The sequence below is a fragment of the Vigna umbellata genome, chromosome 1 (genome assembly GCF_029865625.1).
Source record: "Vigna umbellata cultivar VRB3 chromosome 1, Vumbellata_1.0, whole genome shotgun sequence".
Classification (NCBI taxonomy): Eukaryota; Viridiplantae; Streptophyta; class Magnoliopsida; order Fabales; family Fabaceae; genus Vigna; species Vigna umbellata.
Genome location: NC_142165.1, coordinates 83,718,370 through 83,736,496, shown reverse-complemented (window position 1 = coordinate 83,736,496; position 18,127 = coordinate 83,718,370). Strand labels below are relative to the sequence as shown.

The 18,127-nt window shown below is 33.5% G+C and overlaps 1 protein-coding gene across 1 annotated transcript; it reads right to left on the bottom strand.

The window, feature by feature from the left end:
- Nucleotides 1-5,973: 5,973 nt before the first annotated feature.
- Nucleotides 5,974-16,416, bottom strand: LOC124839210 (UBX domain-containing protein). The gene is made up of 10 exons (XM_047314957.2): nt 16,216-16,416; nt 15,900-16,030; nt 15,709-15,825; nt 14,698-14,893; nt 10,940-11,017; nt 10,787-10,855; nt 10,033-10,176; nt 9,823-9,919; nt 6,890-7,173; nt 5,974-6,334 (listed from the first exon to the last, which is right to left on the bottom strand). Exons 1-10 carry the CDS (start codon nt 16,315-16,317, stop codon nt 6,170-6,172), a joined length of 1,383 nt encoding a protein of 460 aa, XP_047170913.2. The 5' UTR covers nt 16,318-16,416; the 3' UTR covers nt 5,974-6,169.
- Between the last annotated feature and the right edge of the window lie 1,711 nt (nt 16,417-18,127).

Genomic DNA, 18,127 nt, shown 5'->3' with positions numbered 1-18,127 from the left:
TCACTGCCACGTTACGAAGGTAAAAAGCCACGTTGCACACATCAGTCCACGTTGTCAGCAGGATCGTTAAATATTTAACGCCGTGACCAAAAAGGATTAAATTTGACACTTTTTTCACAACGTGGGATCACATTGAACTTTTTGAAAAAGGTAGGACAAACTTGAACATTTCTCTTATAAAGAGGGACAAAAAGAGGTATTAAGCCAAAGTTATTTTCTTATTCATGTAATTTTGCATGGTAGAATAATAAGTTAGGAGGCATTTATTTAATAGTAAAAAAGGTAAAGATATAAAATATTTATGAAATTATTTCAAATCTCATGATTTCAGATTTTATAAATATTATGAATACAAAATTCATAACCTTAATATTAAAATATTTCTTTAAAAAATGGAAAATGATTACGTTTTTGCAAAATCTATTAAAATCTACATCATTTCCTTATTTGAAATTCCAAATACACTTACAACAGAAAATATAATAGATTGAATGTACAACAAGTTTTAATTGGGTTTTTCATATTATTATGTTTAAGATAAGCTTGTATGACTGTTCACTATTTTTAAAGACACTTTTTCTTTAAAAAGTTTGTGTGTTAAATCGATGGATCAAATATAGCAACGAATGAAACTTGGAACTGTCACTATAAGCAATTGGGGAACACAACTTTTTTTTTTTAGATTTGTGTATCTTGCTTTACAACTCAGTGGAAAAAATGTGGCACGAATTTGCGGAGAAAAAGTGCCACGAGTGATTATCCGAAAGAATAAATATATATAAAAAAAAGAGATTATCCGTAAATGTGAGTTTAAGATTAATAATATTTGGAAATGAACGGAATAAAGTATGAATATATTCTTTAATATATGAAGATCGAGATGAAGAATAAACAAAAACGTTTAAACACGAAAATAGGGATGAATGTAAATTTTTATTTTATGAGTATAATCAAACTAGCACTTACCATATCTATTTGTTTTAGACTATTAGTTAATAACTTAACAATATAACAAAATAATGTTATATTCACTAGTGCAGAATTGGCTTTTAACGTCACCCCGTAGATGTTGGATCACAAACTAGCCAACGTAAATTATTGACCGGTGGCATTTTCGTAAATAAGTTGGGCATCTAGACACCAGTTAGGAGGGACCCTGACGTTTATAATATTATAGACGTCAGAGTCCCCCCTACCCGACGTCTATATGTCTGACAGGTAGGTGAAAAGTCATTTTTTTCCGTCATATAGACGTCTGATCCCACCATCCCCGACGTCTATATGCGATTATAGACGTTGGCCCCCTGTAACAGAAGCCTATATGGCTGACAGGGTAGGTGAAAAGTTAACCTAGACGTCGGGTACCCTCCTAACAGACGTCTATATGCGCCAGAATGTGAAAAATCATTTTTTTTCGCCATTTAGACGTTGGATCATGCCACGTCCGACGTCTATATACACTGCGAATATTAATTTTTAAATCGAATGGACGTCATACTAGTGAGGTCCCCGACGTCTTGATTCCTGTTAAATAAGAAATCGCGAACCCGCGGTTACGCACACTTCATCGTCTTTCTCCTCGCCTTTTCTCTCCACGGCGTTGCATTTCCAGGTGCGTTTTATCTCTTTTGAGTCGTTTAAATTTACTTTTACTCCGATTAAATTAGTCTTTGATGGATTATGTTCCATTTGAACCGATTAAAATGAGTTTTCGTTGTGTTTTCATGTAGTTTTTCTCGTGTCTTTGGCTAGCGTAGTAGCACCTTCTTCCTTTGCTAGTTTCCTCGTAAGAAAAGTTTGCGTCTTTTGTATCTCTTATAGCATTTCAACCCAAAATCAAACCTGGATCCTTGTCTAGTTCTCATGTCACCGTATTCTTTTTCATTAGCGATTGGAATGGAATTATGCAAGGACCCAGATTCGATTTTCGGTTGAAATGCCACATGAGATTCAAAAGACGCAAGCTTTTCTTATGAGGAAACTAACAAAGGAAGAAGGTGTTACTACGCTACCCAAAGACACGAGCTGTTGTAGACGTCGGTTAATGCCATGTCCGACGTCTATAGTGCCCGTAGAAGTCGGTTAAGGGCATTAACTGATGTCTATAGTGTCCTTAGACGTCGATTAAAGGCATTAACAAACGTCTATAGTGCCCTAAGACGTCGGTTTTGGTGAATCTGACGTCTTTGATAGAGTCCGACGTCTCATTAACGTCACCCGTAAAGACGTCGGATCGGGATCTGACGTTAAAAGTCCAAAATAACAAAGTCTAAAGTCCTTTCTGCACTAGTGATTAAAACTATTCACTATTTGTATGATTTTGGTCAGTGAAATATATTGTGTTTTTTCATCAAATAAATTTGGTGTCCTCTTTTACAAATATCTTTTGGTGTTCCTCCATTAATAAATTAATAAAATCAGAAAATTGAACAATACATAAAAAAAACCGATAAACTTGTTATACATTTATATATTAGAAATTGTATCAATTTTTTTTAGTTTAATTCATGTTTGATGTCACGAAATTAATTTCGTGGCAGTATATGTCAAATAACATGGGTTTTTATTAATAATTTCAAACAAAGTTTCAAGTTCTTAAGGAATTCGTGTAATAAAATATTTTTTCTTAATTAAAAAAAAATCTTTAAAGTAAAAAAAACATTAGTGTCCTTAAATAACGTCCTAAAATATAGTATTAAACTATATAATAATTATCACATATTTAATAAAACAAGAACAGTTGAAAAAGACAGGAAAAATAAAATTTAATTACAGTTTCCTAATATAATTATAAATTAAAACATTATTTACAAGATAATTAAACAAAACTATATATATACATGTAGTTGATCTACATAAATCTAAACATCAGACGTCCCTCTATCGAGAGCATGCTCCACAGAAACTTTATTGTCTTCTGCTCATACTCACCAAATGATCATAACCAAGAAAAAAGCACAAAAACATACAAACAAAAGGGTAAGCTAGTATTACAAACAATTAATAATATATTTATACATTTTAACCATTTTACACATGATACATATATCACACAAAACCAACCAAACACTGACAAGACTTAGACTGGACTATCCAGATTAGTGTGAATATCAAGCTATGGCAGTTCGTGCACCTGTCGTGGTGAAACAGTTGGGTCACCCCAAACTATCACACAAGGTTAGTCCGTTATCACTCGCCTTAGGCCAAGGTAAAGCCCCTAGAATAGTACCTCCTGTTATTCTCATGAAAAGTCTCACCCTTTTGTACTTGAGAATGGATGACCATTAGAATATCAAGATGAACTCCAAAATTGAGCTTCCTATAATCATACTTTCAATACTTGAAACCACCACTGAGAAGTTCCTTGAAACTCTCTTAACCATGTTTAATTCACAAATAAACCATCATATAACAATGCAAGAGAACACATGAGTCAATAAACATCCATCACAGAACCTCAGATATCCATTAAAAATCACAATAACACCTAAAAACCACTTAAGGAGGTAGATGAAATTGGCGCTTAGGCACCCAGAGGCTGGCGTTCAGCACCTTAGCTGTTGTTTCCTGACACTCAGCACCCTGAGGCTAGCGCTCAGTACCTTAGCCATCTGAAAACTAACGCCTAACGTCTTAAAGGGGGCGCCCAAGCGTTGTATCAGAATTTGATACCTATTTTGTATCACTTTGCACACTTCTCCCACAACTTTGAATGATTCCTAGGACCTTCTAAACACCCTAAAACATCTTAAATATGATCCCTAACTCAAAATAACTACTTCAACCCAACTTACTATCTTAAACATACCAGACTCAATTATATACCTTGCACACTTAATTCTTGCAACCATAGCTTAAGCAAGTCCTAATGAACTTAGTAATAGACTTTCAATCATCATATTTAGCCCAGAACATCTAATTTAGAATCTCACTTGTCAAAACCCCTAAATCTAGCCAAAACTAAGTTAAATTCTTCCTATCTACTATCAACTGGTCTTATATCAGATTTTCTAACATTCTCAAGGTTCAAACAGGTTTTGAATACACCCAATAACAACCTCAAATGTTCATTTCAGTTCATACTCCCTTCCTTTAGATTTTACCTATTCAAAACCCCTAAAATCTCATTGTAACAACATTGTAAACATGTTAAACTCACTACCCTTCCATTATAAACCACATATCAACCAACTTTCACCCTAATTAAGTTTCTAAAGACTAAATAAATTATATTAAACTACTCGTCATCACATTTAACACAGATTTTCGGAATTCACGCTTCAAACCTACTAGATTAACTATAAATGCATAATTTTGACCTCTTACTATAATTTGTACAATTTAGCCAATTTCAATCATCAAAACAACATCACAACACACAATCATTACAGTAGAGATTATCAAAAACATATCATACCAAGTATTCAAACATCATACTACCAATGATCTTCATCTAAACACAAAAGTACTAAAACATTTATCAAAATTACATCGAGATCATCTTATTATTCATGAAAGTATCAAACATACTCTAAAGATAAAATTAGCTTCCTCTTACCTCACAAATTTGTGTATCAAGCATTAGAATTGTACCCTCATTGCTTCAGACTCAAAGAACTCTAAATACACCTACAAAACACCAAAAAGAGATCAAGGAGAGTCCTTAGGACATCTGATCAACCGGAAACTAGGAAAGAACATCACAATACACATGCGACAAGAGATCATTACGCATGATCTCAACTAAGAACAAAAGGGAGAAAAAGATTTGAAACTTTTTTGCACTATTACAGAAATTGATTGGTAGATATTGGAGACAACTCAGTTGTGATCTTCTAGGAACTTCCTTATCGTCAAATAGATGATTGAGGTGTGAGAACACTTAGAGTTAAGAAAGAGAGAATTGAGAGGAGGAGTTTTATAGAGAATAATTGTGTTTTATGTAATGAGACGAGATTAAGAAATTCTATTTATATTATCAGATTATTTTAAAATAAAATAATCGTCTCATTATTTTAAATCATGTATCAACTCTAATACTCTATTTTTTAGGTTCTTACAAATAGAATTGAGATTTCTTTTCTCTTTCCCTGATATCTAATTTACTTAGTAAACCTAATCGAAAATGTTTGAAGTTTTATTCATAATTTCTAAATATTTGTGAATTCAAAAATAACATTGGTAACCTTTATCAAAGTTTCGATGTGAGTATAGTTCTTAATCTTGAACTAAATTTTGAATTCAAGAATGACATTCTTTGATCCTAATCGAAACAACAATGGATTTTTTTTTTCATAACTTACTATGGTATAAAAAGTTTTTCTCAGTAAACTTATTCGAAAATATGTCAATTTGTTATCAAAAATTGAAGTTTTTTGTAAATTAAAAAATTATCCTCAATTTCTATAATAAAAAATTTAGATTTCTTTAAAAATTAAAATATCATTCTCAAATAATATAGTCGGAACTATGTGAATATCTTTTTAATAATATGGAGCAGAATTGGAAATTCATTGTGAATTCAAGGTGATCATAATTGGAATTGCAATAGATTTTATTCCTTTCATGATTGGAAAACCTAATCGAAAATATGTGAATCTTGTATATAATTTCAAATTGTTTTATGTAAATTTAAAATAACTGCTCTCCGAATTTAAAATAACTCCCATTAATTCTAATCTAAATTTCAGTGTGAAAGTTCGTTCGTAATCTTAACTAAAATTGAAATTCTTGATTGAGTTTAAAATAAAATTTTGAATTATCGAGTTTTGAAATAATTTTCTATAACACGAGAACTTAAATGCTCTCTCTTGGTTCTTAATTTATTGAAGAAAATTTTCTGACAGATCATTGACTTTACTAACATCAGGGCTTCATCAATACCCGTGTCAGTTTTCAAATTAAAAACAAGCTTACAGTTAATTTACTAACCAATAACATTTTATTAAACAAAAAAAGAAGGGTCTGAGAGGATATTAACAACGTTAATATATTTCCATTAACTTCGTTTAACCCCATCATTCGGATTCGTGGTCTATACACAAAGAGTTAATAACCTTTTCTTTGAACATAAACATCCTCGTTAAAAGATGAAAAAGGGATCATATTGATGGGAATCACCAATCTGAAGTTCTCAGTCTGGAAATTTAACCCGGTAATGAATACGAACTCAGTCCCAAGTCACCGAAATCATAGAGTTGGCAAGGCCTGATTCCTGGAAGGTTGAATTACTTTCATAGTCCAGATTTTTAGATGCTCCAGGAATTGCATGTGTTAGCCTAAATGGCCTTGTTTCATCTTCTCCTAGTTGAGTAGAAATGAAAGACCACAGCAGCTTCAAGAAAAAACAAAGAAAATCAAAATCAGTCAAATAAACTAACAAAAAACAATCAATTTGCATCCCAAAAGCAAAGTCCGCGCATGCTAATCTCCACACAACAATACTTATTTTGAATAATGGGTGGTGTAAGAAATTCATGAACTCAACTGAGGGTCAATAATCCTGTTCTTCAAAATTAACAAGAAAATAAGCTGGCAACTTAAACCAGGGAACATAATTATTATCATGAACTTTACGGTTATCCAGCAGTCATCAAATAAAACGTAACAAATCAACAGTACTGCGGAACATAAATGACTCGTACTTGAGTATGCAGAGTATCCATGATAAATTTGATGCCATACACCATATCATATACATCCATAATAATCACAATTTCAAAAACAATTTTGCAATATCACAAGACATGCAGATATAAATAATATCCAGTAGTTCTTTGAAGGGGGTAAAGAATACAGCATCCAGAAATCACATTAAATTGGCAGAAGACCATCCATAAGAAACAAAGGTTGAATGAATTCCTAAAGGTATGAGAGCAACGTCTGTTACCTGAATTGGATCCGTGCGTAAGAAGTTACGCTGAACACGTTGACCACCAGGAAGCCGCACACCTACTCTGCAGAGAAGATTTCTTTCAGCCTTGGGTTCCTCGGGAAGGGGTGGATATGTGGGCCTCTTAGCCAAGGTTGTTTCTTGCCCATTGACTACAACATCAGCATCTTTATTTTCTCTACCAGCCATAGCAGTTGATTCTTTCATGCTTTCCATAGAAGCTGCCAGAGCTCTTTGAATTTCCTCGTCCTCCTCTTTATTTTCATTTGATTCTACCAAGGCTATAACATCAAACAAGATCATGATGAGAACAAAATTCAAAAAGACGGTTTGATCATTAGAAATGTAAGGTAGGCATATCTCTATGCTAAAATATAAACATTGATTATTATAGTTACTTTGGGTTTTATCTATTCCATTTTAATCAGATCAGCATATCAAAATTCCTGATTTCAGATCCTGACCATTTATTATTTTAATAGAATATTTCTTAGTTATGATTCTATTAATCAGGGGTTTCTTTATTTTCTATTCGCGTTACTGTTAGATATGATCATACAGACTGAGGATCTCTTTATTTATTATTATTAATTATTATAAATTTTAGTTATGCTATTGGCTAGGTTATCATTGTAGCCTTTGTTTTAAAAGACATTTAATTGGAATTATAATAGCTAATAACAGATAGCTGCAGAGTTTTCACCCACAAAAACACTATGGCATGATAGCAGAGTGCGGGATGACCACTCTTTCTAATGTTATAGTTTAATGATATTAAAGTTTACAATAAATATTCTACTATTAAAATATAGCATAAATCACTCTAATAGCCAGTGAGGTGTTTACGAATTATGTAAAACCACAGTTCTTTTTAAAATTCTAACAAACCAAAACTTTCTTTTTAAAAACATTAGAGTAGCCCCCCCCCCTCTAGTAGGGGGCCTCAGTGTGATTTAATCTAAAATTATATTCAATATTCAGCGGTTAGAAAATCATATATAATTAAAAAACAGGTCTGATAGTTCAAAGTTGAAACATGATCTTTGTTTGGAAACCACCATTGGCGGACTCCAACCAGTCATTGACTCGGGCAGTGTAATAGGTCAGAGGATACATGGTTAAACTGCATGAACTGGTGTGTGCATATATATGGTGACATATATTTATATGAAGGTATTAAAAAAGTGCATTGACACAGTGGTTGCCTTAACTAATTTTTGTGCATGTCCTACATTTGACCCTACCCAACCTAGCTTTGTAAGCTCTTTATAAATTACATGCACAATCCCACATCACTCAGCCCAATAAGCCATCATTAACCTGAAAACTCATCTGCATATGAATGTGATGAGCCACCCCAAGCCCTCATACACATACACAGTTTAATTTTTTTTCTCCCTCGTCGTCTCTCTTCTTATGCCCCCTCTACACTACAAAAAATTTAAGATACAAGTAAAAATTTTCATTCCAGCAACCTCCCACTTCTTTTTTGTGCCAATAAAGGTATTTCTGGTCCGACTGAAGTCACTTAGTTTGTCCAGTCTAATATGATTCACATCCAGTTCAATGACATTTGACACCAGTTTGAGAGCAGATCCGATCTTATGACTTGATCAAACTGACTACAAGTTCAGTTTATAATCAAATCAGCCAATCCAAACAGGCTTGATAACACTACTTGAAACTAAACATAGATTGGGATTATGATAGGTTGGCAAGTATAGAACACACTTGCATCAACATGGGTTTGAGAGCCAATTCAATATTATGACTGACTGAACTGTTCATAAGTTTGGTTTATGGTCAAACCAACCAGCAAATCTGACCTCAGTTTAATAACACTACATGAAACTGAACAAATAGTGTAATTGCACCTATCATGTATCCTCCCCCATCCTGATTACATTATTTATGATTGGGTTTATGATTGGTTGGTGAGTATAGAACAGATGTGATGTTCCGAAAACAAATAGGAATGCTTAGGAACGCATTGGTGTGCCTGAGTAAGATTCATAAGTGCAACTCTTTGCCATTTTCCCCCAACCATATATTCTAGTTTTGATTGTTTCTTCGCTCTTCATTTGTGTGTATGCATGATCTAAGATTCGGGTTTCGTGAGGGTTCAGAAGGGATATTTTCCAATATTTGGGGATTAGATATCTTATTTCAAGATGTAACTAGGACTGAATTGAAGATATCATATCTTATCTTACCCTAGGATTTGATTATGTTTGAATTATAGATATTTAATCTTATCTTTACTATTTAATCTTACCTTACTTAGGATTTGGTACATTCAAACCGGAGATGTCTTGCCACGTTTAATCTTAGCATTTGACTATGTTTGAATTGTTGACATTTTATTTTAGAATTTTGGTATTTTTATATACTCACTGAAGTAAAAAAAAAATAATAATAGTAAAAAAAAAAACTGTTGTCTAGGGCTAGAGTTGTGTCTCTATTCTCTGACCGACACACAGCAACCATAGGAACCCCTGTAGAACATGTGGCCCAATTTAACTGCCATTTTCTGCAACTTGAGCTGCAAAACATAAATGCAACAGACAGGTGAAACACATTGATTGTTGGGGGACAGACAGCATGCAACAACATGATGCTCTGGCACGCTAGCGCTGCTTCAGAAGAAATTGCAGTTAGTCTAGGGGACTATATTAAAGAAAGGTAACTAGGCCCGTGAATAGATCCTATCCAGATTCAAAAGAAAACCTCAAGAAAAAGCAGGATTTCAAAAAGTCGAAAAAAAATACCAGAAGCAGATTAAGGGAAGTGACTAAGGTCCATCCAATACAATATAGAGTGTTGATTAGTAAAGAAGTAAACATGTAAAATAACAATAAAGACAGTCGTAAACATCAAGTCATCTAACACTATACAAACACCTGGAATATATACAGATACTAGCAACAAACCTTTAGATTTTGGTGGGCTAGAACTTCCTCTAGGACGCTTGTGAGACAATGTAATATGATGATCCTTAGGCCCTGCATCAAGGAATGCTAGTAGACCCTGCATCAGTAGGTTAAAAAATAACCTAGTTCAGGATTTGCATATGAATAATGTTTCAATTTCTCAAGCAAAAATGTCTACATCATAACAAGTTAAAAAACTGTATCACATACTTCCAATAAGCTTTCGGGTTCAACCATTCCAATCCAAGAGCGCATCTTTTGACCAGTGATGGGATCAATAACAAGTACAACAGGAATTGAATCCAGTCTGTAATAAGTGCAGACTTTTCTGCCTTCAGTTGTATCATCATATACCTATATGCAAAAATAATAATTGACAATGAAAAAGTGCATATAATACTAAAAAGATACAATAAATGTAGTGTAATATCAGCAACAAATACTTTTGAATCAAGAGGCATAGACAAAAGTTAGTTAAGATTTAGAAAAGAAAAAAAAACGGGTGTACAGTTAGCGTAAACCTAATTGAACTGAGTCTTACTGACTCTAGTGTTCTATACATAAATTGAAACCTGCTGTCTAAACTACCAACTAAACGTAAAAGTTCATCAAACTAATAAACACAATTAAGAGAAAGATATACCCAAAATTTAACTAAACACAAGAGAAAATGTAATCTTACATGTGCCCATTTTGAAGTCCAAATATCACTATCCTCCAAACTTCATAATTAATTTCTTTAGTCTTAGTGAATTTGTTCTTTTATAAAAAAAAATTACAATGAGACAAAGTTAAGCTTAACCTTGTTGTTAGAGTGTCATTCTGTGTATTAGGAGGTAAGATAATATCCACAAACTTTTCTAAGAAATCTGAGAAATTACACCAACTCTGATATAAATGCCATGGTAAATAACATTTTGAAAATAGAACAAAAATTACTGCCAGTGTTCAGTAGGAAACTGACCTGCCAGAATATACAGTTTGTACTAATAGTCTGAGAAACAGCTTCATTGGCCCAAGTATCACGGTTTAGCTTCACAAAGTGATCATGATATTAGTAGGGCGAATGCTGAAACAGATCAAGATAAATGAAGATGGAAAACCAAGAAAATAATACCATATGGGAGCTGAATTCCTTGGTAGATTGTATGTTCACCAACAACCATTTGTTCTGCAGGGAAGCAGCATCTTTTGCCTGCGTACAAAGGCCAAAAGTCTAGTCACAATGGTATACCATTTATATCTTTATGTTTCAAAATATATACACTGCCCATCAAGAGGAACCTGCAGCAACTTTTACGCAAAAATTCCCATAAACTATGGAGATGGAAATGATTGTAATCAAAATGAGTTTAAGGCATCGACTTGTACTGTTAACAGACCCATAAAAATAAAATAGGAAGTGCCAACTCAAACACTCTATCATATATGCAAAACAGAAACAATCTATATCTTATCAGAAACCTCACTAAGATAGGGCAATTCCTGAATTAGGTAGGTATTTGCCAGCTCTAATGTTGTATAAGTTATTAAGCAATTATTTTTACATTAACTACAAATTAGGCAGTAAGTGTTATAATATGACAGTTATATTGGTTTATAGTTCTGTGACAGACTTGTAGAAGACAATAAAAGCTTCAAATTGTTATCTTTTATCTATTGGAATAATGAAACTCCTTGTTAGGAGCAATGTTATCAAAATCGTGAGCATATTGGCACAATCCTACAAGTATGGGAGACCCAAGAGAGAAAACATGCAAGGCAGAACATGAAGGTCACGGACCACAGCAGGATTGCAGCTTCGCTTGAAAAATCAGCCGATCATGCATCATGTCAATCCTGAAAGCATTTGTGCAGGCTCGGACTTTGTTGCCCAGTTCTAGTTCCCAACTCCTGTAGTTGGGCCGCTTGCATCACCGTACACAAGGTTTGAATCACCGTCTCCAACTCTCACATCACTATCACTGGCACTGCCTTCGTTATCATCAATCTTCATGGAAATGAAACCTACTCTTGAGGGTTTGTCAGTCTTTGTTGTTGCTTTGGTAATTCAGATTTTCTCCTCTCAGAGATACTTCTTATTTTATTATTTTAGTAAAGCATCACAGTTTAAAAGACAATTCTTCTCAGTGTTTGTTCTATAATTTTTTTTAATATTCTTTTCTATTCTTGCTTCCATTTAGATTTAGAGTGTTAAGTTCATAATTCGTATTGAGCAATTATGAATTTAGTAGTTATTATGAGTTGTTATATGACTTATGGGACTAGTCGTGTTATGTATTGGATATGTTTATGATTATTATGAGTTATTTGTAATGTATATATTATATACTATTTTAATTAATGTTCATTTCTGTATAGTTTTTCCTATAAGCATTACTCGTATGAGTCAAATTGAGATTTTTTATCTCCCTTCCTGTTCTCTTCCGATAATTGAATTTGACAATGTTGTTAAAAAAACAGAGTATATACACATATCTGTCCCAAAAGCCATTTTATTTCTTCCTTTATTTAGAACTCAGCTAGTTTAATTCTTGAGTCCAACACATTACTAGAGAAGGAAAAATAATTCAAGTGATTTTTAAGTGTTGGTGATGGAGATCACTATGACAACTCCCAATCTTAATATTAAACAAGGCTGGTTGGAGATTATACGTAAATTTTGAAATGTTGTTGGTGCAATAGCTTGAAGGGTTTGGACTATTTTATGAAAGGGATTAATAATGTTACAATGAGAAAGTTGTGAACTTGCAAAGAAAGGATGTACCAAAGGAAATTGTCTTTCAAACTTCACAGAAGTTGAATTGTATGGAGAAACAATGGTTTTTGAGTCAAAGAGAACAATATGTAGAATGTTCTCCCAATGCTTCGGCAAACAGGCATTTGCAACAACTATAGAACAACTGAAAATGCTATCTATGAACAGAAAGGAAAGATGTTGGGTTAGCGGGTTTTCACCTTGGTGGTTAACCCTCTTCAAATGGGTGATACTCGGGCCAAGGTGGGCAATTCCAAACAAAGTTGGGCAACCCAGTACCAGTTGCAAAACATTATTAACAACCTTCTGAGTTCAGAAACAGATGTGCTAGAAATTTGTCATACAAGGAGTATGTGAGAAGAGAGAAAAGTTCATTGTTCTCACTGCAGCAAACAATTTGGCCACTCAATAGGTGTCCTAAAAGAAAGTAAAAATGCTGATTCAAGAGCAGCATGTGGGGGGATTTTTAGGAATTCAAGAGCAGCATGTAGGGGAATTTTTATGATTTTTGTTGCCTTTGGTTTTGTGCAGAGTAAATGTGATTTGTCTTTACTCATTTTGATCAATTAAAACTGCAGACTCTATGTATTTATCTATTTTGAGGATAGTGTAATCACTGGAACATCTTCACGGCTAAATCTGAATCTAATTATTAAACAGCCTCTATGTACTTATCTATTTTTCTTTAAAACAGCTTGAGGAATTAGATTACTTCTAGGGAATTGAAGTCACACTTCCCTATTGGCTCTCTTTCAGTCTATCAAGTCATAAGAGACCTGCTGCACAGGGCTGGTACAGCTGAAGCCAAAGGTATCTCTAATCCTCTGCTTGGGGGACCCAAAAACTCCCAATTTGGGGCTGACTAGATGCATGATTCAAACCTTTACAGATAAATTTTACAAATTTTGCAATACATCAGTAACATGGCCAGAAATTGGACATTGTGGTACAGTGAATGAAATCTATCAGTTCATGGGGAAGCCACTGAACTCTCAAGGGCAAGCAGTTATTCATATTCTAAGGTACCTTAAATAGACTTCTGATTATATGATTCTCTTACATCCTAGTCTGCACTCACAACTTATCTCTAACAGAAATACTATAATGATGACGGTGGTTCAGATATTGATTACCAAAAATATACTTCTGCAGCTTGCTCGTTTCATTCCTTAAGCCCCCCAACCAAATTTCATTTATTGGTGGTTCAAGCAATAAACTTCGGTTACAAAAACCCTTACTGAAGCAGAATAGAGGAGTCTTGCTACTTCAGCCTCAGAGAATCAATGGGTGCAGTCTCAACTGAAAGAACTACAAGCTTCTTGCTCCGTGCCTACAATCTACTGTGAATCAAAACACCATTGCTTTGAGTCGAAGCCCTGTGTTGCACCCTCAAACAAAATGCATGGAAGTGAACATCTTTTTGACAAAGAAAAAGGCTATAGGTCATTCCCACATTGTTGCTCAAGATAAGATTGCAGACATTTCACAAGCCTCTCACCAAACTCAGATCTATCGCTCTTTGAGACAAACCCATTCTCGGACATCACCAATCACCCTGAGTTGTAGGGTAGATGCTAGAGTATATCATATATGATCAGCTAGTTGTCACCTAAATTTGATTATAATTCAGTTGTACCAAACAGTTCTTTGGTTAGATATAACCAACTAAAGACATCCATAAATTGTGATCAGTGTATTTTTAAATAAAGACTATCTATAACATTTTTTTCTTTGCTTTCTCTAAATTATCTCTCTATCATACCAGTCTAAAAATTTTAATATTAATTTCAGATTAGGTAGTTACACATTATGATATGACAGTAATAGTTAGACAGATTGTGTGACAGGCTTGTGAAAGGCCATTAAAGTGTCAACGTTATTCCTTGCCTTCTGAAAGGAGGAAAAAACTGTATTAGGAGGAAGCCCCAAGTTTGTACACAAATCTGTCCAAAAAACTGCTATATTTTTATATTTATTGAGAATTTAGTGTGCTTAATTCTTGAGCCCAACACAGTACTAGAGTGTTTTTTTTCTAAATTCTGTCCACATTAAGTTTGGCTTTCACTCATTTCCACTCTAACAGAATCCATAAAATCCAAACTAAGAATCATGTTTACCTTATCAAAAGGACCATTGAACATCAAATGAAATGGTGGGCGATAAAGTGAAGCAAGATTGTCTCGAGAAGTCTCTGCTGTAGAAGCAGCACCTTGCTCTGGCTCCCAAACCCCTGGATTTCTCATTTCTTCTTCAAAGTTACGAAATGCAACTAGAGTGCTTGGTTCTTGTGAACGATGCCCAACCCTTGGTGCTCTGCATAAACATGAAAAAAACAACATGAATACACAGTTTGAATGTCGAAGCAACATATATACTATAGCACAAGAAAGTCGACTCATAAAACTCAATGAACCAAACTAAAACATTGGCAAATATTTCCTAAACACAAGACAAGTTATTAAACACGATTAATTGAATTATGGCTACAATATCACTTCACACAGTACTTTCGTAGTTTACATTATGAAGATAAGAAAATATATCACAGTTGTAGCATACTCTAGTGTAATTCGTTCGACAACCTAATACTTCATATATGTACATAATAGGGTTCGTAGTGTTTTCAGTTCTTGAAAATTATTTAAACTTCAGTTTTAGTCCTCAACTGTTTATATTTTTTGAAAAACCAAACTTTAGTGCATGTATAGGAAAATAAATGCAAGTTTTAGGGGCTAAAGGATTTTTTTCAAAAAAACATCGACAAAAGAGTTGTTTATAAATTGGAAAAAAAACAATATATAGAAATTCTTCAGGGACTAAAAAGTAAAAACAACATTAATCGTATATAATACATCTCATATTCCAAAAACAAATTGCAGCATTATAATGCTTGGTTGGTCGCCATAAAACAGACACACTATATTCAAAAAATTAAATCCTTCCAGTTATGTATGGATAACAAGATTGCCTATCCAGACTCAACCATTCATCTTTCGTTCACATAATTTTGTTTCACGTCTCTAAAAGGCGCACATAAACATCTTCCAGATTATACAAACATATAATCCAGAGTTTAAAAAAACACCAAATAATACAGCATTGCATCTCTGACAAAAAGAAAAACATACCCATACAGCATTGCATCATCATAGAGAGTTTCCCTGATTACAGGTAAGGGAGGGCGCACTTCTTCTGCCTCGTTAAGTCCAACACTTTCACTCCCCGTTGGGTCCTTCATAGGTTCACTGAAACAACTAGCATAAGTTAGAGAGAAAACCCACAAAAATCACTGAAAAGGGGACAAGAATCACAATACCACCTGGGAGGTTGGTCAGTCCAGGAATCAACATTTTCCAAAGGCGGAGTGTGCAAAGTTGGAGGCGGCACTGCCCCACTTTCACTACCTATCAAAAACAACTGAAGAGCCTCCTCAAGCTTCCAACTGGTAGCCTGTTACAACATCAATCACAGCAACAACCCTAATACTCATTAGATCTGTTAACAAAAAGCAATATTCTATACTTCACTCTTGATTAAAATTCACTCTCCACCCTTACGAGTAGTTAGAAATTTCAAGATTACACAATGATGAGCGAGAGCGATGTGAAATTGGGGAATTCGGAAGAGAGTGAAACCTGGAGGAACTGGCGCGCAGTCTCGGCAGTCTGGCCCTGAGCCACCTCAAGGAACGAAGACACCATGCTCTGCTGCTCGTTCGCGGACAGCATTCCCTCCATTGATTCCGATCGATAAGGGATTAGGGTTCCTTCCAATGCAGAAGAAGAAGATGAAAAGAAATACGAGTACTCATTAACCAACTAACACACGTCCATCACTCTTTCAGTAATCTTAATAATCTTAATGTTTCTACGCAATAATAATAATAATAATATATTACTATTTTTTTTCTAATTTGTACAGCTTGTTTTTCTCTTTGATTTCAACCTAATAATAATAATAAAATAATTTTAAATTTTAAAAAATATTTTAGCAAATGATTTGTCACATATAGATACTTATTAGTAACGATTAATTTTGTTTTACTTTATTCTGAAAATATATTATTATATTTAATTTTAATAAGAATTATCATCTTGAATTTTAGTATATATGTATTTATTATTACCATCTTTGAATTTATGACAATAATTTGTGTAATTTTAAAAAAATATAAATGTATTTAAAGTATATAAGAATTTATATATCTAGATATCTATTTATTTACTGTACAAAATAAAAGAAAGATAAAATAGTCACTAAAAGAAAATTGAATCATGTGTTCAAATCACATTGTATCGTATGATTTCACGGTTCAAACAATCAAACAGGTTATAACAATCATCCTAAAACCAAACAGTAGTAACTAATGGATAGAATGGTCACCTTTCAAGAAAATTAAATCTAATACGATTAATTTATGGTAAAATGTGATCATTATTAAGTAGACCATAATTATATTGTGTTAATTGAAAATTCATCATAAAATCTATAAATATATAAATGTATGTTTAGATAAAGAAGTAGGTAGTAACATTTAATACGCATTTATTACTAAAACTATTAAAATTATTGAATCTTAATTGACTTTGATATTCAATTTTTATTGACTTTGACACCAGATCTTTATTGACTTTAGCACTGAATCTTTGTTTACTAGAACCTCCAAATTTATTAAATGGACAAGTAGAACGAAGGACATGATGAAGACAAACATTTAGACTTTCAAGACACATTAAAAATATAACATCAACCTATAAACAAAATACACATTAATTAAAAAACATAATAAATTAAATAAATGATTTGTAGTCCAATTAAAAAATCAACAAATTAGCCACTAGTCCATGTCACAATATTTACCAAACAAATAAAAATAAAAAATCAAATCAATTTTAGCTTAAACAAAAAACCATAAATGTTATTTACTTCTTTTACAGTTTAATGTTTCGGTAGGTCCCTATTTTCATCTAGAATCTCAAATAGGTCTCTTTCTTTTTCAATGTCTTAATTGGGTCCTTATTTTGTTAAAAGTGCATCAATTAGACCCTTACCGTTAAATTAGACCTAACGATGTTAATGTATACTTGACATGGCACGTTGGACTATATTTTTAATTGACGTGGCTAAATGATGTGGATTTGGGTTATTTTAAAATTAAAAAATTTGGGGTTAAGTCAACGCCAAAGGTGGCATCTTTGTCGCCCAGAGGGCCTGCAGAAGAACCCATAAATCGCAAACTCCACTGATGCACAAAGCTTCAACCTCCATCGAGGAAGACCATCTTCGTCTTCTTCTACACATCATCGCGGCACACCTCCATCACCTTCACCTCACAAAGGCACTCCAACAGTGATAACTACAAAACCTTCATACCCATACCCATGAACAGAAGTATTAAGATGACTCATTGAAACAGATGACAGAGAAGAAGAATAGAAAGCGAAACTTACAATGTGTATTAAGTAAAATGAAAATGTGTAAGTGTAAGAATTGTTACAAAAAGATATAAGTTAGGGCCTATATATAGAGAGAGGAAAGGGGTATGAT